Source organism: Aristolochia californica, unplaced genomic scaffold (genome assembly GCF_029961685.1).
Source record: "Aristolochia californica isolate CCGP_79_NKW_82.1479 unplaced genomic scaffold, dmAriCali1.0.hap1 SCAF_9, whole genome shotgun sequence".
In the NCBI taxonomy this organism is placed as follows: Eukaryota; Viridiplantae; Streptophyta; class Magnoliopsida; order Piperales; family Aristolochiaceae; genus Aristolochia; species Aristolochia californica.
In genome coordinates, this window is record NW_027182290.1 from 36,609,372 (window position 1) to 36,633,470 (window position 24,099).

General features: G+C 36.5%; 3 protein-coding genes across 5 annotated transcripts; 1 reads left to right on the top strand and 2 right to left on the bottom strand.

The window, feature by feature from the left end:
• Positions 1 to 206: 206 nt before the first annotated feature.
• On the bottom strand, positions 207 to 14,738 carry LOC137941124 (chaperone protein dnaJ 10). Of its 3 annotated transcripts, XM_068786394.1 has the most exons (13): positions 14,657 to 14,738; positions 12,335 to 13,224; positions 11,948 to 12,216; positions 5,774 to 6,027; positions 5,125 to 5,295; positions 4,884 to 4,943; positions 4,165 to 4,247; positions 3,155 to 3,320; positions 2,836 to 2,965; positions 2,000 to 2,155; positions 1,428 to 1,600; positions 1,225 to 1,305; positions 207 to 592 (listed from the first exon to the last, which is right to left on the bottom strand). In XM_068786394.1, the coding sequence occupies exons 5-13, from the start codon at positions 5,209 to 5,211 to the stop codon at positions 509 to 511; spliced, it is 1,020 nt and encodes a 339-aa protein (XP_068642495.1). In that variant the 5' UTR covers positions 5,212 to 5,295; positions 5,774 to 6,027; positions 11,948 to 12,216; positions 12,335 to 13,224; positions 14,657 to 14,738; the 3' UTR covers positions 207 to 508. The 3 variants fall into 3 exon arrangements, with proteins under 3 accessions (XP_068642495.1, XP_068642496.1, XP_068642494.1); XM_068786395.1 differs by lacking the exons at positions 11,948 to 12,216; positions 12,335 to 13,224; positions 14,657 to 14,738 and adding an exon at positions 6,651 to 6,667; XM_068786393.1 differs by lacking the exons at positions 11,948 to 12,216; positions 12,335 to 13,224; positions 14,657 to 14,738 and adding an exon at positions 6,185 to 6,313.
• On the top strand, positions 6,656 to 8,617 carry LOC137941123 (pentatricopeptide repeat-containing protein At5g66520-like). Its single transcript, XM_068786392.1, has one exon. The coding sequence runs from the start codon at positions 6,667 to 6,669 to the stop codon at positions 8,374 to 8,376; it is 1,710 nt and encodes a 569-aa protein (XP_068642493.1). The 5' UTR covers positions 6,656 to 6,666; the 3' UTR covers positions 8,377 to 8,617.
• A 6,284-nt stretch (positions 14,739 to 21,022) lies between the features above and the next one.
• Positions 21,023 to 22,729, bottom strand: LOC137941563 (bZIP transcription factor 44-like). The gene has a single exon (XM_068787025.1). It carries the CDS (start codon positions 21,775 to 21,777, stop codon positions 21,316 to 21,318), a length of 462 nt encoding a protein of 153 aa, XP_068643126.1. The 5' UTR covers positions 21,778 to 22,729; the 3' UTR covers positions 21,023 to 21,315.
• Positions 22,730 to 24,099: the final 1,370 nt, after the last annotated feature.

Consider the following 24,099-nt stretch of genomic DNA (forward strand, 5'->3'; position numbering starts at 1 on the left):
TCCCGCAGGTAAGGAAGAAAACTTGGCGTTTGATCAGGTTTTTGTATGTGTTTAGAGAGTTTTTTATACGAATAAATGAGTCGGGCTTTGTCATTTAAGGCATTATTCAACCTTCGTAATGGATGAAGTTAATAAAACTGTGATCTTTTATTTTTTTTTTTGAAATTTTTGAGATTCAAGATGCATATCAATATGCTCTCCTCAAAAACTTTAGATTTCACCACCTTTATTCAAACTCGGGCAATCCGACTCAGAATTTTAGGGACCCAAGCCCTAATTTGTAACACAGTGATCCCAATCCGACAAGTGGCAAGTGGATCACACTACATCCCAAAACCCTATCCAAACTCTCTTGAGTTGCAATATCGGATATCTTATTAGAAGGAACAAGATACATGAGAATAACAATCTGCCTATACAAAAATATCACAGCATTGAGAAAGAACCAATCTCTAGCTAACGACTACGGTATGTGAATACAGTTCAACGTATGGAAGACCTAATTAGATTAGGTCGTTGAAGATGCAGCAGCTTCCACCTGTGCACATTCATAGCGCAGACTGTTTGCTCTCCTGTACAGATCCTTGGCACCCTGACAACAGTATTTTTCAAACAAAAACATTAGGACACAAAAAATAGAACATGGAAACAGCCTTAATGATTACATTTGGCTTCCTCATCCTTAGATTGCAGGGGCCAGAGTTATCTTTTCCTTCGGCAAACCCGGTCTCTGCGTTAAAAACTAAAATGGCACCGGGGAAGATGGTTCTTCTTAAAGGAAATATAAGTGCCCAATACCCAATTTAGACACTAATGAGACATTCAATTTTTTTGCCTCAAACAATGGCTAAATACCTGCTTAACTGCCCAATTTCAATCTCAGCCAGCAAACAACAATCTGCTGATCATCCAAGCTCAACTAAAATGGTTCTATGGAAGGTTATCAGCATTACAAAAAAGAATTTGACTACTTTTATCTCAGTCACCAATCTTATATTCTTAACGTTAAAAATAATTTAGCAATAAGGGTTGAGTAAAGACGTCAGCCATAGAAAAGATAAAATGGAATAAATAGAATTGGGGAGATTATTTATAAAATAAAATATAATTAGTGAAAATTTTCCATCTTATCATCTATTCTGTAGATATTCTACAAGTATAGCAAATAACTTGAGAATAGAAGAGGAAAACAGATCAAATTTATTTTAAGTATGCCTCACTTACTTGCAAAATGGTCCCTAATTTTTTCAATGCTTGGGCTCGTAATTTCAGGACATCCTTTGAAACACTGGGATCTTTAAGAACCTGCATTGCATTCACTAGTCAAAGTCATCTACTTCGCATGCCACACTTAAGAAATGAGAAAAACCATATAGACATATATTAGCTTCAAGATTCTCTCAAACAATCTTAAAGGATAACAATACCGCTTGGCAGACCGGTGAAAGAGTTGACTCAATGTCTACCACATTGATTTTCCAAAGAGAATTAATCATTGCATCTTTCTTATCTTCAATGTGCTTCAACAAATTTTCTTCTTTGTTTTCACCCTGTTCCAACTTCTTGAGTTCTTCCCGTATTTGAATCAAAGAAACAGCACCTACATATGGGGAGTGCATATTATCTTAGTTCCAATTTTCTAATATTTTAAAGACATATTGACACCTTTCAATCACAAATGCAAGCCGATATATTGTTTGAACCGTCTATAACCACAAGACACACTACAGTACATTAGAGTGATGGAGAGTAAATGGATTTTCTTCAAGGGGTGCAACCATATTTACCCTCCTTTAGCAGGGCACACAAATTGGAAAAGAAATTCTGAGCAGAACCTTTTAAGTTCTTTAAAGGATTTTTATAAATTTAGGGGGATGAGTCCACAATAGCTTTTTCTTTTACTAACAGTTGCATGCATTATCTGTTCATTAAGAAATTAATAGTGTAATTTAAAAGACATCAAAACTGTTCAAATTGCAGACAAGTTGTTACGACACACCTGAAGCTGCTGTAACTTGGGACTTTATATGATGGCCTTTATCTCTTACCCACTCTGCTATGAAAGGAACACCCATGCGTCTACTCTTTCCAAGCTCTTTTGCAGCTTGTCTTGTGTAAATATAACCAATTGTATGTAGCATGGCCTCTCCAAAAGCTGAAAATTGAGGTATAACCCAAAAATCCAAGTCAGCAGAACAGAATTAGTTCATAGGAAAGATGAACATCACCAACGATGCATGTTAGAAGCAACACAACAGACACTTGGCAAGAAACCTAAACAGATCTTCTTAATTTGAAAATGGCCAGAATTTTATCAAGAAGAAATAATGTAAAAAGAATTACAAGAGCAACTGGAAAGACTCTTGAAAGAACAAAACAGATAAAACGAGAAAACTAACAAAAACACATCAAACAATTACATACGAGGGAAGTAATGAAACACCAGTCCTACCTAGAGTATTAACCACCAAATTAGAATAAATCGCCGCTAGATCTAGACTTCCTTATTACTAGATGTCATTTTAAACAACAAAGAAAATGATAGAATAGATCCGATGCTTGACATATCTGCTTTTAGTTGAGGTCAGAGACTTCAAACTGGATACTCAAAACAATTAATCAACTTTTGAAGCTCAAAGAAGTTGATCCATTAATGCAGTTATGCACTTCACCAGACATGGGTGAAGTTTCACCAATCATGGACATAAATTTATGAAAAGAATCTTGAGCCTATATTGATTAGCCTACTGAACACACTGAAGGAACCAGAACAATTTAGAGAAAGCTTCAATAACAGTGTTTTCTATATATCATATAATATATTGCAAGCACTACCAGCATCAGACAGCTGACGAGCTTCAGCATTTGCCCAGCTCGCAAACTCATCCTTTCTCCCATCAACAAAAGGCTGAAGCCTATCCTTCAGGATCTGGACAAGCTTTTCCACCCTTTCCTTCTGCTTCTCCTGAAACCCAGAGAAGAGATATCCGCATCATGACAAATTTGGTAGTTGCAGAAGTTGTGACCAACGGAAGTCAAGTTCATTTTATCTTCTACTGTTAGGAAGTGGGTTAGGACTGAGACTTAATTGACAAAGGCAGATATAAAAGTCAGAAGCACTTTCAAATCACAATTGCTTTTAGATGAGAGTTACCTTTATTTTCTCCTGAACTTTCTGTCTTCGTACTTCTGGGACCTGTGATTCTTCCTCAAGCTCTATGGATGCAATAGAAGCCAATGCAAGCTGCCCTACATAATCTTCAAATATTTCACTCCCAAACAGCATACCAAACACCACAGCAGGGTCCATCATCGCATCACTGTGATAAAGAGAGTGCCAGTACGATGTATAAATAATCGTTTTGATGGCATGATGATAACAGCTCAATTTCCAATCTAATATTAAGCCAATGATTGAGTTTGCATATTAAAGATCTCTAGATAAGTAAGCCCAAACAATTATTAACATATGTGACTTGAAGAATCTTATCATTCCTTGCTAGTCAAGATGATGCTTCTGATATGTCCCAAACATAAAGGGCCATGAAAAAATTGGCACCTAGACCTTTCAAGAATACCTTTTTGTAATGAAATGAGTGAATTTTGTATGCCAAATGGAAATATGTTGACCTGTTAAACTAACAAGACAGCAGGTCTATGGTCTAGTTGGTGAGGGACCCACTTCAAATCTAATGGCTAAAGGTATTTATCCATATCCATCTAATAGATACTGCAAACATAGCACAGGAGTTTCCTGTCTGGACTTTGGCACAGGATTTCCACCTCTTGGGTTCCTCCACACCTAGTAGATAGCTCCATTAAATTCAGATCCACTCAAATGGGATGATCCATTATAAAGATACATGACAAGTGACCTCCCTCAAAAAAAATAAAAATTGGTTAAACTTTTTTTCAGAGATACCTCAGAAGTACTTAAAAATAGAGGAGAAATGAAATAAATGAACTGTTACATCAGATTTATCTTTTTTTTCTAAACACAAATTTTTGCAAAAAAAAATCTCGAGAGATGGTAGAGAGCGCACCATTTTCTCCTTTTTCCTCCTTTTAACAAGGACACATTCATAAAGAAAAAGTGGACTGCTCATTAGCATTCTATGTTTGTATTCGTCCTTTTTTCTTATTATTTCAACTAATGAAACTTACTCAGCTACACTGGCCTTTCCATGCTTGTCATATTCTTCACGCTTCACAGGATCACTTAGAACTTGGTAAGCCTCTCCTAATACCTTAGCATAAACCAAATCGTAAGTACAAGAATAAGAATAGTTCACAAGAAAGGAATTCTTACAATCATTAATAAATAACCCTATATATGCAAAGCACCATGATTAAGAAAATCATTGTATAAAAACAAAAAAAGTTCAAACCTGCAAAATGAGAGCAAGAGACACTAGGGACCAAACCAGATTTAGATGCCCTATGAGCTTGATTTGTGTGTCCCTCAAGGATGCAATCAATCACAGTAATAAGAAATGAACACTTGGTATGCACATCGAGTAGATTTTTCAAATACAACAGTTGTTCCAAAATAATATGAGTTTCACTTTACCACTAAACCTCAATCTAGAGGTATCTTTAGACTGTATTACAGTTCGCTTGGACCTCACTGCCAACACAAAAATTACCTCGGTACCCCTCTGATGTGGTATCAAAATAGAGCTGAAGAGGACAGAACAACAGCAGAAGCAGCAAAGACAAGTACAATAGAAAAATAAAAGCACGATAATATTTGAATTCAGTCTGGGGTTCAAGTGGTTGTACAATGACTTAAATTGATCTTGAATATCTTTTTAGAAGTCCAAAGAAATGTAGAAACACAAAATAACAGAATTAAGAAAAAAAACAAACAGCTGTTAAGCTACCTGAAAATTCTTAGCTGCATTTGGATCTCCCGGATTTTTATCCGGGTGCACCAGCCTTGCCTACATTATTAAAATTAATAAAATCATTATTGAGAAAAAAGGATGAATTAAATGAATACAAAAACGCCTAAAAACAGTCTCTTAGCAATTTGATACCAACGAGGTTATGGATAAAACCAAATTAACGGAATTGGAAATTTCAAAAAGTAATGCTCTTTCTGGAAGCTGAGTAGTCATGTACCTTCATGTAGTAAGCCTTCTTTATATCAGCAGGAGATGCGTCCACATTCACACCCAAAATATCATAATATTCGGTGTCCTTCACCATCGCTCTTAAATCCAGGTAGAAGATGCAAAACACAAATCAGGATCGATGTCTCCAGAACGAAGGATCAATGCATTGGGAGGACAACTGAAATGATTAAGCCAGAAACCAGCATTGGTAGCACGAAAAAAATAATAGAGGACAGATATTCCGAGTGCCCATTTGAACAAGATAAAGCATCAGACTTTCACATATTTGCTGCTTACGATTAGAAAGACATCCATAATTAGCAAGCAAAAAATGTGTTCAATTTTCTCAAACATTTCCGAATTCTGACTGAAGAAAATCATTCTACTGTTGTTCAAACACGGAGGATAGTAGATTCCCGCGAAACTAAATCATACAGATTTCAAAAAATAAAATGACGACGGAAGGCAACAACATAGAAGAACCAAAATAAAGGACATAGATCATCCACCAACGAATACAATTTCAACACTCACAGAGAGAAGAAACGGCAAAAAACCACCAACCTAAAACTGCCCTGAAAAACAACATCGTAACGCTGAAATACAGATACGTTAAAACAATATGAACCCAATAAAAGCCAGAGTCAGAGACATACTCAGGAACAAGGAAAAGCGAAATTTCCCTCTGAACTCCGTTATGTTTGGAAAAAGTGAAGATTTGTTGCTGCTGGTCTCAACTCTGAATACCGAGACACTTGCCTGGTCTGGACAAGAACTCTGCTCACCCTTTTACTCGAGGCACGTAATATGTGGACTACACACTGGTTGCTTTGCTGATCTGCAGACGAGGGGATCCTTTCCTTCCCGTTGATATTTTTTTGCTGTTACGAAGCTGAAAGCCTGAAACGGTCTAAACTCAAAGAAGAGAGCTTCTTACTTATAAGTATCAACAACAACACAATATTAATGAAAAGCTGAATAGAAAGGACCGTTAAGAAAGGAAAAGAATCCAGTTAGCTGAAGCATTTCAACAAATAAAATTTCATCAATCATTGACCGAATCTTACAGGTATAACGCGGAAACTTGTCCAGTAAGGCTTGGGCATTCCACGAGTTTTCTTTCTACGGTCTCTAATAATTCAATCAGCTAAAGGAAAAGAAATAGGTTTTAGTTGGTAGGATGTAGGAGGCTTAGGCTGAACATTGCCATTACATAGCACCTGATATGGTGACCTATAATGTCCAATATATTATTGCTTTAAATTTTACAATAAATCTAAACTGATACACGTGAGAGAGACCTATAATGTCAAATCTGAAACTGTTTTGTAAATTAAAGGACAGATTTCAGGTGTACTACTGGAGCTACGCATATAGTCGTAATTTTACCAGACCACATGCCATCTTGGTGCACCTTCTGGTTCTAATTTCTCGGTGGCTGAGCATAGACCAATACATCCGACAGTCTTGAATACGCGGCATAAATTGTCCAACAGCGCACTGAAAAGAAATTGGGACCGGTTGCCTTCTCACCTTTTGTCTCTCCGAAATGGAGATCACTACCCTGAAACATGCCGTGCAAATTCACGCACAAATCATCAAGGCAAGAAATGACAAAAACCCACAGGAGCTGAGCAAGGTCTTTACTTTCTCTGCTCTGTCCACTTCCGGGAGCATTCCCTACGCCCGTTCCATCTTTGATTCCCTCCACACCCCTAACTCCTATTTCTTCAACACTTTAATCAGAGGCTATGCAAAGAGTCAAGACCCAACACAGGCTCTCCTCTTCTTCATCACAGTCCAACAACATGAGCAAACTGTTAAACCAGATAAATTCACTTACCCTTTTCTCTTCAAAGCATGTAGCCGCCTACGAGCAAACGGTGAAGGAAAACAAGTTCATGCACTTGTATGCAAGTCGGGCCTTCACTTGGACCGGTTTGTGCAAAATTCTCTTATCCACTTCTACTCCTGTTGCACAAAATTAGATTATGCGAAAACAGTATTCGAGAGAATGCCCAACAGAGATGTGGTTTCATGGACTTCCACTATCGATGGCTACGTTGATTGTGACCATTCAATTGAGGCTATTCAACTGTTTGAGCAGATGCAGAACAACGACATTGACCCCAATGATGCAACTGTCGTTTCTGTCCTTAGAGCTTGTGCAGATGTTGGTGCACTTAGTTTTGGGAAGAAGATCCATCAAATTGCTAAACAAAACAAGCTGCTTTCCAAGACCAATGTAGTTACAGCTCTAATAGACATGTATGCAAAATGTGGATGTGTAGATAGTGCTTTACAGTTATTTGAAGAGACATTTCATAAAGATGTTTACATATGGACTGCCATTATTTCGGGGCTTGCTAGCCACGGGCAGTGTCAACAGTCCATTGATTTGTTTCATCAAATGGAAATTGAAAAGATTAGACCCGATGAGAGGACGCTAACAGCAGTTTTATCCGCCTGTAGAAATATGGGTTGGGTCAATCAGGCATACAAAATTTTCAACAATATGGAGAAAACTCATGGTATAACACCCAATATCCAACACTATGGTTGCATGGTCGACTTACTAGCAAGAGGTGGACACCTTGATGAAGCAAAAAAATTCATCAAAAGGATGCCTATCGAACCAGATGCAGTCCTGTGGAGAACTCTAGTCTGGGCATGTAATGTTCATGGAGATACAGACCAAGGTGAGCTGCTGATGAATCAGAATCTTCTACAGACAGATTCTATGGATGGTGGGAACTACGTTCTTCTAAGTAATGTTTATGCCTCAGCTGGAAAATGGAGGGAGAAGGCAAAAGTCAGAGAATTAATGACGAAGAGAAGAATTGAGAAATTGCCAGGGTGTAGTAAGATTGAAGTGAATGGTACAATACATGAGTTTCTGGCAGGTGATTCCAGCCATCCAGAAGCAGAAAAAATTTACAAAAAATGGGCTGAAGTGGAGGAAAGATTGATAACTGAGGGTTACAGCCCAGACCTCTCAGAGGTTTTACTCAACATTGATGATGAAGAGAAAGCTTTCCAACTAAGTCACCACAGTGAAAAACTAGCAGTCGCATTTGGACTCATAAACACCAAGTCCATGGACAAAATTCTGGTTGTTAAAAATCTAAGATCTTGCAAAGACTGCCACTCTGCCATGAAACTTGTCTCAAAAATATATGGGAGGGAGATAGTAATTAGGGACCGTGTTCGGTTTCACCAATTCAAGAATGGGTGCTGCTCGTGTGGGGACTACTGGTAACTGGAAGATTGCTTATTTGGTAGGATTATTATGGTCTTCACTATAAAAGCTCAACTATAGTGGCAATATGATCAGGAGACGACTTTACCAAAACCTGTCGCTTGACATTAAATGGTTCACTGTTACCATTCCTTAGATGAGAGTGATAGTCCTTGCAACAATGAACATAGCAATGGCAATGTTTTCGAGTCAATTGTCTCATCTGGCATGCCATCATATACACTTCATTGGCTTTGGTTCCTGGTTGCCCGTTCCTTTATTTTCCTGGAATATCATACTAAGAATGACAAAATATTTGAGAAATCTGCTTCTCATATTTCAATGTCCCATAGCCTCGTTTTTTTTTTTTTTAAAGAAAACGATTTATTATGAAATAAATAATTTACAAGTTACATTGGAGTCTTTCTAACAACAAGAGATTGAAGAGCAACTCCTTGTTTTGCTACAAAATCAGCCACATCATTTACTGATATAAGAACATTAGAGAAGTAACAATCAAGAGTTGTTTTAGCTTTAAAACACCATTCAATAACCACCTTTGAATCTCCTTCAATAATAAGAGAATCATTAAAACTATCTCAGAAAGTCAAAAGGCCTTGAAGGAGAACGTTTAGTTCAACACCAGTAAAATCTGAGAATTCCATAGGTCCTAAAAAAGTTAGAAGTTGAAGACCCATTGCATCTCTTATAACCCCTCCAATCCCTATTTGAACCAGACTACCAAGGGAACTTCCATTAAAATTAAGTTTCAAGTAACCAAAAGGAGGTAGAATCCAGCTAGCCAAAATAGGGGGACGTGCTGGAACCTTCATATGAGCCATGGAATTCCACTTTTCTCTAAGGGAGAGATCTCTCGTGGTGCTGAATTCAGATTGTGTGTGAGGTGTAGCCAATAATTATGGACGCAATCTCACTTGCAGGTCTGATTTTGTTGTTGAATCTTCTATTGTTCATTTCTTTCCAAATCCCCTAAGGAACATGAGCTTATACATGCTGAAAGAATGAGTTTTCCCAACTTCTGAATTTTAAAATCCAGAACTATTTTACACATACCAGTAAGGGTCATTGGGGGGCAAAGTTGGAATCCAATTTTGTCCAGCTTGTGAGTCCAAATCCTCCAAGAGTACTGACAATGTAATAATAAATGGTTGACTGTTTCATCCATCTCATTGCATAAAGGACAAATAGGACTATGCAATTGGTTACCTCGTTTTCTCAGATTATCCACTGTTAGGATCTTATTCATAAGAGCACTCCATAGGAAAAAACGAATTTTTAATGGAGCAGAGGTCTTCCAAGCGAAAACTGCATCATGAGATCCTCCATCAGTCCATTCACTTGTATATGAATATGCCGAAGATACTGAGAATCGTCTACTAGTATCTTTCATCCATATCTTCTTGTCCTCCTTATCTTCATAAATGTTAACTAAATGAAACTCAACAATAAGATTAGAAACCTGGTTTGTTTCTAAATCATTCAGGCCTCTTCCGAAATAAAAATTCCAGGAATCATTCCCTGTCGAAATAAAAATTCCAGGAATCATTCCCTGTCGATATTTGCTGAACAGTAACATTACAGCAGGCCGTTATTCTTTTGAGCAAACCATATCTGTCACAAAGAGGTTCTTTATCAGTCCACCAATCATCCCAAAAACTAATCTTGTCCCCACGTCGCACATAAAGTCTTGTGCCTTTGTCAAATAAAGGGAGAAGTGTGTAAAAAACTCTCCAGAGTGAGGAAAGATTCTGTCCTCTTCCTCCATGAGTCCACCAGAATTCAGAAACAACTGCCTTAGTTGCTACCATCGGTCTCCAAATAAGTTGTGGGACAGTATTATATTTCCAAAGCCATTTAAGAAAAATACTTTATTCATCATTTTTGCAAGCCAAATTCCCAAGCCTCCATAAGATTTCAGTTTGCAAACATCTTTACAGGATACTATGTGATATTTAAAATCCCCATTGGATCCTCTCCACAAAAACCTTTTCTTTAGAGCTTCAGTTTTACTACTAACAGCCTCTGGGCATGGCAAGAACGAAAGAAAATAATTAGGAATTCCAGCAATGCATGAGTTTAGTAAAATGAGTCTTCCAGCCTTTGATAGTAATCTACCTTTCTAAGTAGATAATCTTTTTTCCAAGTTCTCAATAACTGGGTTCCAAAGATGACTTTTTAGTCTCGAATCAAAAAGAGGAAACCCTAATTAAGTAGGGATGTTCGTCAATAAACATCCAATTTGGGATGCCATATATGATAGAACGTTATCAGCAATATTATATCCCATTATAGAAAACTTTTGTTAATTTATCTTTTGACTGGAAGTTACTTCAAACAAGCCAAGAAGAGCTTTAATTTTCTGGATCTCCTCAATTGTACCATGCCCAAAAACTAGAGTATCATCAGCAAACTATAAGATAGAAATGTCAAATTCCTGTTGTGCTGAAACTGGATGTAACGTACCTGTTTGTCTAGCAACATATATCATTAAAGATAAGTATTCAGCCACAATATTGAATAAGAGAGGAGATAAAAGATACCCCCGTCTTAAACCTCTAGAACCTTTGAAATAGCCACTAGTTGTACCATTTAAAAGGAGTGAATATGATGTTGATGAAATGCAGCTTCCAATCCAAAATCTCCATTTTGATCCAAAACCCATTCTGAGTAATAGGCTGTCAAGAAGGTTCCAATTTACCCTACCAAAAGTCTTTTCAAGGTCCAGTTTAAGGATAAAGGTGGGATTTCTTGATTTCTTAAAGTAATCCATGAGCTCATGAGCAGTCATGGCAGAATCAAGGATAATTCTTCCTTATATAAAAGTTGATTGGCCTTGATGAATTACCATAGGTAAAACAACTTTAAGCCTATTAGCAAGAAGACGAGCTATAGCTTTATAGGAGCTAGAGATTAGACTGATCGGACGAAAAAAATTTAGGACGCTCCACATTGTCCTTCTTTGGAATAAGAGCAATAAAAGAAGCTCCCATACTTCGATATGTAATGCCTTTGTGATAAAGGGAATAGAACATTGATAGAATATCATCCTTAATAATTTTCCAGTAACTTTTATTACATTGGCCTGGAGCTTTATCATTGGGGATTCCTAAATATGCAATTTCAACTTCCATTTGAGAAAAGGGTAACTCAATGAAATCTGTAACAAAGGGGGTAATTTTCTTGAAGATAAGATTCTGAATTAGAGGTCTGTCTGTGCATTCTTCAATGTATAAATCTTCAAAGAATCTGATTAAAGTACCAGTAAAAAAAGGATAATAATAATAATAATAATCATATTTAGATACTAAACAAAAAGGTTATAGCAAACTGCTCAAATGCTTGATTAATGGCATAGTGGTTTGCCATTATCCAAGTGGTCATACATGTGAGCAGCACAAGGGCGAGGGTAAAGGTGCTACTAGCATGTCTCCCATGTGGATCTTATGTGATCAAATCCAAGTTAAGAGAAAAGAGATGTGCTCATCCAAAACAAAAACAGAAATATACATCATTGATTTTATTTTATGAACAAAAGCAGAGTAAAAACAAGAAGTATAGAGAGTTGACTAACCTTGATTCAGCTTGAGACTGTAGGCTACAATCAGTATACAAAACTGTGACTGCGGGAGCACATTTATCTTAGGAACAGATCCCTCTCCCCCACTTTTTGTATGCAAATAACTGCCAGTACTACTCCATGCCTTACAAGTTAAGAGGACAATCTGCTGTATGGGGTTCCCAGACTCTTCACAATTGTATGAAATGCTAATACATCCATTCACTCTCCAACATCCAGTCAACAAAGTCTCTTAGCAATAGCACATATACAACCTTCTGTCACTGCAATATAGAAAACAACTTGCATTCAGATGGCAGCATGATTTAGTGTGGGATAAATAGCTCCCATTGAAAATAGGCAATCCAGTCAAACATCTTACACAGATTTGAGCATTCTGACCTGAATATATTCCCATCATAGTCACCAGATATGCAAGTAGAAATGTAGTGCTTAAACAAGCCACTTCTCCCATCCGCTGGCATAGATTCTTTCTTTTGCTTAAACAAGCGAACTCTCCCATCCGCTGGCATGGATCCCTTCTTAAAGAAAGATCAACCCATTCTATGTCATGCGAGAGGTTGCAGGCGTTTATCATAAACCCATTACCAAAAGGACCTCTCTTAAATGTTTTTGGTCTATTTTAAGCTTCACAACCTTCCTAAAAAGTTCATTATTTGAAGATGCACAAGAGTTGGTACCTGTTAAGTTGGGTCCAAGGCTCATCCCACAATGACTAACCATCTTAGGAAACCTATTTCCCAACTAATAAACTCAACATATTTGTTCTCACTAACCTATGTGGGACTATTCATTAACACTCCCCCTCACGTGTAAGCCCTCTGGGCTCTCACATTTGACTATTCCTTTAACAGTACCCATGGAACTTCCTTGGGAGAGATCAATGCAACAGTGATGCTGATCCAAATGTATGTATGCTGGTGAAACTGGACATACGAAAAATACACTCATTAGTGTTCCCATGTTCTGCAGTTGCTTCAGTTGCCATATTTGCACTGTTATTTTTCTCCACATAACATAAATTAGCCGCTGTTTCACCAATTAGATTAGGTACCCTTTCATTGTATGCCGGAAACATGTTTCCAAGAAGGTTGTCCTTGCAAGTAGTGATAGAAGCATTGTCCAGTAGGCATGTGCCCTCAGAACAGCTATAAGAGTTAGCATATGCATATACCAGTTTCTCACTAATACCCCCAAAGGAACAGCAGTAAGACCCAAACCAGTTGTCAGCTACCTCTTGGCAGTTAACTGATGGCATCTCCACAAAGTTTCTGCAGACAAAAAAGAAGAAAAAAGTTAATTTAGACAACTGATAAAAAACGGTTAGAAATATGGCTAAAGTGACTTTAGAGAACTGATAAAAAACAGTTAGAAATATGACTAAGGAACCAGATGCGTGAAGGCAGTAGATATGCATGCAAAGAGTCACCAAAATTCGACACTGTAGAGGGGCAGAGTTTATTTACTTAGTTTGTTTATAAAACTAGTGCATGAAGGTTTCAGCTTTCTAGTATTCCAAAAGATATGATCTTCTGATAGATATATTCTATTGTTCAACTATGATTTTAACAAGGCCCTTGCAAGACATTTGTGGTGTTTCATCTCAAAAACTAAAAAAATATCGAATGGGGCCATTTCATTCCATCAACAAGTATGATCTAAGAGTACACAAACCGTCAACAATAGTTATCATGTATTAGCCAAATCACTGGTTTCAGAGTTGCTTGATACAGTCCTGTGTTATACTGTTAGACATACCATCTGGTATTGACTGTTAAGACGTTTTGTAACTAGCCACATCTCATCAGCTAATACAAATCAGCTTTCTATTACCTGATACAATACCTGTCACCATTCCACTGGGTCATGGTTAACACCACTTTTTTTACAATAAGGTCATCGTTATCTTGTACTGAGTGCTTACAGCTACTTATGCATTTTCTTATGGATCTTTACGGTTGGCCAGATATAAGGAAATGAGAGGGGAGGAAAGTTTTGATATATGTCTTGTTTTGTTACACAAGTTTGAGGTTGCATCAGTAACTATTAGGCAAATACAAAAACTAAAATTGCTGTAAAAGCACCACATATTAGTGGCTACTTCAAGTAGATATCATAATGTTCTATTATTTATAACATAGAAAGATATTATGAGAACACACGTATATAAGAAAAGATATGAGCACCAAGAAATAAGACAAGTAACCCATACTAAGTCAGATAACAGAGCCTCTTTTCCAACCCAACATGAATTATGAATGGAGTTGACTTTGCTCAACACAAAGCCAACACAAAGTTTAAAAACTTAATCCCATTAGTATCTTACTTTCAAGTGAGCCAAGTTTCAAACCTGGTCAGTGAGATTGAAATCCTCAAAATCCATCCCCTATTCCCCTCATCAGATAAAAATACAAGTACAGTCAAATTGGAACTATATGTAATCATTTCAGTTTTCACCAAAACACTGAATCTTCTTCTTTGCAGATATTAAACTTAACTTATGAGTTCGTTTTCCCACACATTTATTACTATCATTCATAATGAGAGCATGCAAAACCCAAAAGGCCACAAGATAGAGTGAAAGAAGAAAAATCAACAGTTCACAACCAGAAATATCCCGGATTAGAGTTCCTCTGTTATCAGAGGCAGTTAGTAATGACAAAATGGAATGCACGAAAAGGAGATTGAAAAGTTTGATAATACCTGAGAGGCTCTTTTGTCAACTTTTTAGAGCAACTCTTACAATAAAAATGCACACTGCCCTTGGAAGAGAGACTCGTGAAATCTGTCAAAGATAAATTGGAAATGAGAAAAAGGTGTGCAAAAAATGCATTAAGCACTTTTTGTCATTGTTGTCTTGCTCCAATATAATATAGGCCAAGGAAGGGGAAAAATATGCGGAAACAACATAAAGTAATAATAAGATTAGTGAAGATTACACTAAGCTTATTACAATCAAGAAACCTCCAATATGTAGTAGTTGCAGTATCAAATCTTTAACTATAAAGCCAGAAATGTTTGCCACAGTTGCCAAACATACCATTCTATCTGTCAGTGGATCATTTCGATTTTCCAGGTATAACCAAAATGGATTAGATACTTCAAAGCTGACAAGTGAAGAGTTCCAACTGTCACGACATCAGAATGTACCACTCTGCTGAACCTATAATAATTGCTAATTTCGACGTTATGGGACCTCAGACAATACAACAAGCATACTTTTTCTTCTCACAGTAACGAGCAACTAAATTGATTTGTTCAATGACAATAAAGTGTATCATAAGATAGCAACAGGTAGAGCAAGAAATTCATCCTTAGCACCCTTCAAATCAGTGTTGATAGATAAGGACAGAGATCAAGCCATTAGTGTGAGATCTTTGATTAGTGTTCCTCGGGCGTTTGGAGTACCTTGGAGGTGAGTGTAACCAATACTCAAAAATTAATAAATAAATCGGGTTAAAAAGTATATAGCTGAAATCAAGGCAAGGAAGTACAAAGTCAAAACTGTATTTCAATACAGAAAGAGAGAGAAAGATAGAGAGAGAGAGAGCTGAACGGAATCCTATGCCTCCCTTTCTTGATAATAATCCTTGTTGCCAAATGTAAAACCGAGTCAACATTTGAAACAAGCGGATGATCAACTGGAAGAATCATAACGAGCTTAACTTCAATATGATCCTGTGTAGCCCTGATTTCTACCGGCGATCCTGGATCAACCAAAACCCTATGAGCAGGAATCCTCAGTAGGAAATCCATGGGTCGCTCATCAATTTCTTTGATCCAGCTCACAAGAAGCAGAATTGCTCCAAATTCAATGAGGATTTCAGATTAATGCATGAGAAAAAGGGTTTATTTCTGCATTGAAGGAGATATAAACGAATAGGGAAGTGACCTAGGGTCTCCCAGGTAAAAAACCACTGCCTAGGGATCTTAAGAGAAGACGCCATTTTCGTCGACCGCAAAAAGTGAGTCTAGAGGCCAGAGCAACAGCAAACAGGCTTCCCGGTACATTCAAATGTTTTCTTCTAGAGCTAGGGGCAACTGCTATTTGGGCGGGAAATTTTTCTTCGCTGCTACCGAGCGCGTTCTGCTTTCGTTTACTCATGCTGATCCAAGCCCACAACGGATAGTTCATAGAAAACCCATGGGCCCACGTTCATTGAACATGGGAACAGAAAAAGGCCATTTTATTTCTACAAAATTCATTAAATTAAAATTTTAAAATCATCCCCAGATTATTAAAATAGATTTTTAAAATTTTTAAGTGTTAAAAAAGGTTTTTAAACTATTATTTATAATTTTACCTCTTCTTAAATAAATATTTATATTTCATTTTAAAATAATTTATTACTTGATAAAATATAATTGGAAAAAAAATATCAAATTTTATTTCTAAAAAGAGAAATAATATTTATTAAAAAATATAAATAGAGATTTTGTTTACTTTAGATGTTTAAGTAAATTTATTTGTATTTTAATTATTAAATAAAATAAATAAGTTAGTAGACTAGAGATATTTTTTAATTCAATAAGTCTTATTGAAATGAAATTTAGTCGTAGGATTTTTTAAATAAAAATTTATATATTTAAAAAATAAATAAATGCTTAAATGGGGCTTGTACTCTACTAGGGCAAAGAACACTGGGCGTTCACAATTCTTTCTTTGAAACTTTTATTTGAGGCCCAAAAGCCCAGAAGTTATACTTTTCTGTTTCAAGGAGACAAATCATTGAACAAATTACAATTACCACACCACCATTCATTTTCCATAGAGGTGGCACCAAGCTAAAACAACTCGCAAACCGTTCAACTTCAGGTTAGTTCAGTTTTTACTTGAGCTCGGCTCAAGTTCGAACTTGAAATAAAGCTCGTTAAGTATAACAAGTCAAACTCAAGATTTTTCAAACTCGACTTGTTAACTTGTGAGTCGATTCGTTAGCATATATATATTTTTATGAAAATACCCTTTACTCTAATTGCTGTCATAAATTCATTTTTTAGTTGATTGATAGTTGCTCTTATTTACTTTAAACCTCAAAAACGATTGATTGTTCAGCCTTTGTAAGTCCTCAACATCTAATGATGTTGTTTACCAATGGAATAAACACTAGTGATAGAAGTATTTGCTCCTTTTAGGTCTATTAAGCTGATTATCATACATTAATATGCTCCTTCACTATGATAGCTTATAGTTCAATAGTACTAATTTAATTACAATACTCTTTTTATTTATTTTTTGTAATTTTTTATTTTATAGTTTTAAATGTAAGTTGGAGCTCGAACTTGATTCCAACTCTAACTTAAACTCAGTTAAAAAATTTAGGCTCGAGCTTGATTCAAAATTTAGGCTCGAACTCGAGTTCGAGTTCAACGAACTCATAAAACTAAGTTCAAACATATGCAAATTCAAGTTTGGCTTAGCTCGATGTCACTCCTAAATTTCTCCATCTTCGAATATCAATTACCTCAATTTTGTAAGTGTGAGCCAATTTAGGCCTAACAATTTGTAAACTCGAAACCTCATACCAAAAAATCCTCTATAAAACCACTGAGCCGTAATTATAAGTTTCTTCAAGTGACATAATTGCCAATAACATGGAACCATTATTTTACTCTCATATCTTCCATCTCTTTGCCTTTGTTCATTGTATCAATTCCGATGGAGATATATTTTTTATTATTTACTGAGCAGAAGTAGGATGATGTCTTATTGTGTCATGGTCTATAGAGACCGATTATTATTATTTCTAAAAATAGTTAGTGAAAACGAAGTAATTGTAATAATTATCAAAATTTCATTTTATTTTATTTTATTTTTCCATAGGATTCCAAATTGACCCTTATTCTTTAGGGTGAGACCTTGTTCTTCTATTTGCAAGGACATGTAGGTTGAACATAATATTTCATACATGTAAAACTGATTGATGCTGTCAATTCTGCAAATAATGATAAATGGCCATTGTGATTTTTATAACCATTCTATCACTACTTGTTTGTCCTTGTACCTCAAGTGAATGATGATGTTCAATACCCAATAGCCAGCTTGCCCTCTCTAACATAACCACAATATATTCAATGTCATTTCCTTTGAACTTTTGCCACCCACTACAAGGCTACCACAATATAGTAATGAAAGAAATTTCACTCCTACTCAATATAGCTCTTCTCTCTTTGGCTTCCAGTCAAACTCCACAAAGTGAAAGCAACTCTCTCTCTCTCTCTCTCACTTTCTCAAACATCACCACTCACACCAAAACTTTCTTCAATTATACCTAGAAATAGCTCACCTCATCAGAGACTCTTTTCATAAATAGCTGGCCACATGCTTCCATCAACTTATAATTACTATATTAGTTCTCTTGAACCTTTTTCAAACTTGCAATCAGATCTGAAGAAGAGAATGACGAGTGATTTCATCACTCACTACTTTATTTTTTGTTCTGCGTGGTTGGTCTATTGGAGAATTACCCAGCAAGATGAAATCACCCGCACTGATGTGTTCCTTTTAACATTAGCATATTCCTTCTTTTGCTTGCAATGTGCATTCTCTCATCACAAGAAAAATTATTTTCCTTGTATGAAAGCTTAAAGGCATCTGGAAGCTTTACTGTTTGTTTCTAAACGTTCGTTTGCTGCCATTCTTTAGCAAAAGTTGGACTTCTACAGTTAATTTTTTCATTAGTTTCTCCTTTATAAAAATCAGATACCGGGTTCAGATTTTTCTGGGGAAATGATAGCACAAAACGCGAAGCAGATCCAGTCAGCTTCCTTAGTTTTCTGAGTATTGGTAGATCAATTGGTTTCAGTTGGCTGGAAATTTTCAATTCATCTTTGACTTCCTCCCTCTATAAAAAACTAGAACACAGGTTAGACTACTACTAATTAAACCAGGAATATTGTAAAAAATCAAGATTCGGGTAAAAGAAGAGGAGAAAATTGAGAGAAAAGGAGAGTTAGAAAGAAGAATTTTCTGAAGAACCACCCAAAAAATACTTTCTTTGGAACTGTGCAAGAATTCCCAAACTTCTTCTTAAATAAGTGTTTTGAGTTTAGAATTATAAAAATACCCCTCTACACTTAATAAACCCTAATCTTTGTATATCTCCCTAACTATACATGCTATGTACATAAAAATTTAACCATTGAAATGGTAAAATAACCAAAATAGTCTTGGATATATTTTCAAACAAATATAGATTAGGACTTTAACGCGACAGAGTTTGTCCCGGGCATGTAATTGTTCGGGTATTGGAAATTCACAAGATTCTTTAGAAATTTTCTAATGGAATCAAGTACAGATTGTGAGAATTTCAAGAAAAAAGAAGGGTTAATTATTCAGTTCCAAACCATGATCCCATTTGTCATGTCTCCTTGCTCTGTATGAAAAGCTGATAAAATTCCTTATTTTTAAGCTTCTACATGTTTGTGTTTATTAAACTAAGCTTAGTTTATAGAACTATGAACTACAAAGAACTGAAACAGCTCATATCTTTTTAGATTGTACCCATCTCAAAAACACTGATGATACAAGAATCCCTATGCAATATTTATTAAATCTGCTACATAGAATAAATAAGGGTATTGATACTAATATAAGTTCTGAGAGAAAAAACAGAAAGGTATTTTAGTCATCAACCTTACTTTAAAACTAATTTCTTTTGAAATCAATTTCGTATTCAGTCAGGCAGAACCCACTATCGATTAGTAGTGGCAGAAGATTCTGCTTCAGATCAACTTAAACCTGCCATTTTCATGGTGGGAACTTCAGATTTCTATGTTTCTTTTGGCTGGGTTGGATCACCACTTACAGACAGTTTTAGTGTCTTTCTTGGACTTTTGTCTTTATCCACCATAAAAATAGAAGCTCATTTTCTGGACATCATAAGTATCTTTCCGGGGCAACTGATGTGAATGATAGATTTCTGTAATTGTTTCAAGATGAATAGAGGCTTTCAGAAGAAGAAAAAAAGATTGAGAAAGCCAGCAGATATACCTTGTGGGACCGTTGCTTTCATGAGAACTATCAAGGGTGTTTCTCTTTTGCTAAAACTATTTGCTGTTAGCCAACTGGTTATTCAAAGTGCAGTCGAGTCCTAGTAAACAGTTTTGGATACGTTTAGAGGTTTGACCATTTTTTTTAGGAGCTTTTACTTTTCCCTTAGATTTAGGCTGTAGTGGACAATTGTTACTGCCTATCAGTTACAACAACTCCTCTTTTTATGGGAAAATAGGAGTCTAAGGGTTACGGATCTGATCTAACAGAGCACCTGTGACTTTCCACATAGGAGCTTTTAAATAGACGAATCAATTTCTGTTCTTTCGGAATTTGATCGCCATGACAGGAGGCAAGCGACCGTTCACAGATTATGAATTTCTTGATGCATTAGAAATTCATTTATGCTAACAAACAGTTCCATTGGTGCCTCTGTAGTGGGTTTTGCTTGCCTGATAAAAGTTGTTGTGGTGTAATCAATTAAGCATCTTGTCTTTTTTAATAATCAATATTATACTCTCTAATCCATAGTGTTAATTGATGTGACTCTAAACCATTCATCATTTTTTACTTTAATTTTGTCAATCGCTTTTATCATTCTAATCTTAACTCAATATTTGAAGTTAATACAAATGAATAAGCCAAAGTAGGGATGATAGGCTGGTTTTAAAAAGTCCAACTCTTACCTTGCAAGTTGCAACCTCATCCCTGTCTGGCTCCATATAACTATTTACGAAGTTTGGTTATGGAAAATTAGAACTGACTCGTCTATCATAAAGCATAGTATAATTCTTGGAAGGAAGTCCCTTTCTCTCACCTTACCTCAAAACAAAAAAGCACTTAGAACACATTCAAGAGGGCACGGGCATCCACTCGTTTTATAACCAACAAAATGGAGCATTCATCATTGTTTTCCAACCATGGAAATGATCGGAGAAAGAAGAAGAAGAAGTAGGACAAAAACCTACAAGCAATAATGCCATTATTTTTTATCTGGGCAATCATTCACTAGTTACATCTTTTGTCCCAGTAATGTTCTCAGAAACTCAAACCAGGTCTGAGTTGAAGGTCCACAATTTGCTGCAATAATGGGAGTTATTATATTAAAATATAGAAGGAGAAATTACATATAAATACCCAGTGAATGCATATGTCTAAGAGCCATGTACACAGCAGTAACTGTTACACATATCTCCTCCCTACTCTTAATTCTATTCTTTTTATCTTCTTTCTTCTTAACATCTTAACATTTCAGATCTCCCTTCTACTTAGTAATATATCATGCCTTCTCTTCACAATCTCAAACACACAAAACACAGAGCATCGCCATTGACAGCACAGGGAAAGAGCAAAGCGCAAGGAGGCTTGATCAGTACTGAAACAAGTCTGCAGAGGCCATGATGGGTTGGTTCATGTATGCCATATTCCAAGGCTTCATGAAGCAATCATAGTCCTGATGAATTTGAGGCTCAAAGCCAGTGGTGCCATTCCCGTGCATGCAATTAATAATCTCATTAAGGGACTCCAGTCTGTTGCTTAGTTCCATCATTTGAGTCCTGAGAACAGAGTTTTCAGCCTCAACAGTCAAGTAGTGTTGAGTGGTGACGCTTAGCCTGGTGACGATCTGGTTATTTTCCTTCCTGATTTGAGCCACTTGGGTCATCAGATCATCCAAGTGCTTTTGTTTGCGCATCCTTGATCGCCTTGCAGACTCCCGATTTGATTGCATTCTCTTCAGCTTTCTCTGATCCATGACCAGCTGAAGATCCTCCTCAGACCCAGAATTCTGTAACATGGTTGACCCAGAAGAAGTGCCACTGGAAGAGGCCATGATAACTATATGCCAAGAGAGCTAAAACTTGTAAATCTAGGAATACTAGATTATTTGGGGTGGATAGAACCGACTCAGGATAGGAATTATTTAATAGCAACACTTCACAAACAAGACTTTTAGGTTATGAATATAGTAGAATTATATAAGCAAAATAAAAGAAACAGGACCCAAGAAGATCAGCTTCTTAGAATTGATTCATGAAAAAACGTAGAACCAGTAGAGGAAAACAACAGAGAAAGACTGAACTAAGTGGGTCCTGCGCCTGAGAGTGGAATTGATCATAAACCCGGAAAGAAGGATTTCACTAACAACTGGAGACATTAAGCAGAAACATCAAGAACAACATGAGCATGGATGAAATATTAGGGAGAAGGAAGAAGTACTAAATTTCCCAACTTTGAACACAAGTTGGGATCTTACAGCAAAAGAGCAGGTTAAGAGCAAGACGCCCAACTAAGTATCCAGATCTTTGATAAAGAACAGCATTACCAACAGCAGTTTTAGATCACAACGTGAACTTTCAGTTTCTCTTGCCGAAGCAACACCAGAAAGAGAAAAAACCCAGCTCGGAGATCCAAGCTTTCAGCAAAATTCCGCCAAATTCAGGAAAGAACCACAAAAACACAGAGAGATAAAAGGCAATTTTTTAAAAAACAAAACCTCCGAAGGGTGGCTACTCTCCAGCCCAGAAATTCCACCAAAACCACCTCCCGCGGGTCAACAGCAGAACACCCAGAAGAAAGCTAACTCCACAAACAGAGTTTCAGAGCCTTGGATTAGCACAAAAATCAAACGCAGACAACAGGAAAAGAACTATTAGGCAACAAAGGTAGAGGGAAGAGGTTTATGAGGGTGCATTTGACGGAATTTATAGATGAAAAAAGGTCAGGGAGACCCAAAAAAAACTATTAATAAATAGGAGAGAGAAAGCAGAAAAGCAGTGCGAGGGGGGGAGAGCTTTGGAATCTCCTCTAAAGGGTTGTTGGGAGGGGTGATGAAGCATGTGGGGTGGAAGAGAAATTCCCACAACTGTCCAACTCCAGCTGGTAATCAACTAAAAGAGAAGAGCGAGCGGTGAATTTCAGGAGAAATTCTTTCCACCCTTTTTCACTGCCTCGGCGGCAGTTGGTAGTTACTTCTTTTACCTTCGCTTTGCGATGAGTCGAGGAAACCAGGGGAAAAAATTACAAATTCTTTCTTTTCTTTTTTTTGATTCAGTTTTCAGTAAAGATTTGGGATTTTATTCACAAGGGTGATAATATTAAGAACTTAATTCATTGATTTCTCTGGAAATTTTTTAGGCTACCATGAAGAAGTAAACCGTCGAAGCAATCACAGATTCTTAAAACCAGAGAAGGCAAAAATGTCAAATGAAATGGCTAAAATATCCTTCAATGATTGCGTGCTTGTGATGTAGAACCAGAGTGTCTTCTTTTTTTTCTTCTAAATCCACAATTTCTTCTGAATTCAAATGTTTTACAATTGTATTTAAGAATTCAATAGCGATTTGTAGAAAATTGAACCCATGCAGGTGAACTATTGAGACTTTGCATGTCTTACATTTATACAGATAATTTGCAGACTAAGAACTGATTGATCGTCTAATCACACTTGTAGATGCCTCTCTCATACTCACTCAAGTAATTTGTGTTTGAAGTAACAATTGGAGAAAGAGTAAAAGTAAAAAAAAAGTTTAGACCTTTAAGAATCATTAAAGATTGCTAGGGATACTCTTGAGAGTTCGCTCAGACCATTTAATGGGGGTTGATGGAGACATCCTCTGTCTTTGAGAACATTGGAATTGGGATGTTCACCAATCCTGCAACTCAAAAGAAAAGATTTTCCCTACTGATGTTATTGTTTCTTGAAACTCTAGTTTAAACAACGAAAAAATACCCAAAGCCAATTTTGTACTACAGTGCATCATAATGGAATAGTTCAGGAAACCGTGAGAAAAACAATCAAAGAAACACTAAAATGGTTCTTCATTGCTTACCTCTTGTTTTAATTTATTGTTAGACATCACAAACCCAGTAATTTGTCTTTCCTATGAGCACTTTGATATATCTTATCAGCATTGTTTATTTGGAGAGCCAAAAAGATAGCCCTGTCTATCATTGAACAGAGAAGGTAGACTGTTATGTCCAGATGCGTATCACTGCTTGCTTATCTTCAAAAACTGAGTCAAAATCCATTAATGTTAAGTAGGTAAGAAACAGAAACAACACTAAAGCATCTTATGTTACTCTAATTCCACGAATTCATGCCTAATCACGGTTTTGTTAAAGTTCTTCGTTTTATATGGCCACCCACTCAGAA

Excerpts from the sequence above, each read along its gene's own strand:
- LOC137941124 (XM_068786394.1), bottom strand. The coding sequence starts at position 5,211 with ATGGTGAAGGACACCGAATATTATGATATTTTGGGTGTGAATGTGGAC. Across the intron at positions 2,966-3,154 it reads AAGTTCAGGAGAAAATAAAG|GAGAAGCAGAAGGAAAGGGT; the intron begins GTAACTCTCATC and ends TCTGGGTTTCAG. Across the intron at positions 2,156-2,835 it reads TCGTCAGCTGTCTGATGCTG|CTTTTGGAGAGGCCATGCTA; the intron begins GTAGTGCTTGCA and ends CTCAATTTTCAG.
- LOC137941123 (XM_068786392.1), top strand. The coding sequence starts at position 6,667 with ATGGAGATCACTACCCTGAAACATGCCGTGCAAATTCACGCACAAATC.
- LOC137941563 (XM_068787025.1), bottom strand. The coding sequence starts at position 21,777 with ATGGCCTCTTCCAGTGGCACTTCTTCTGGGTCAACCATGTTACAGAAT.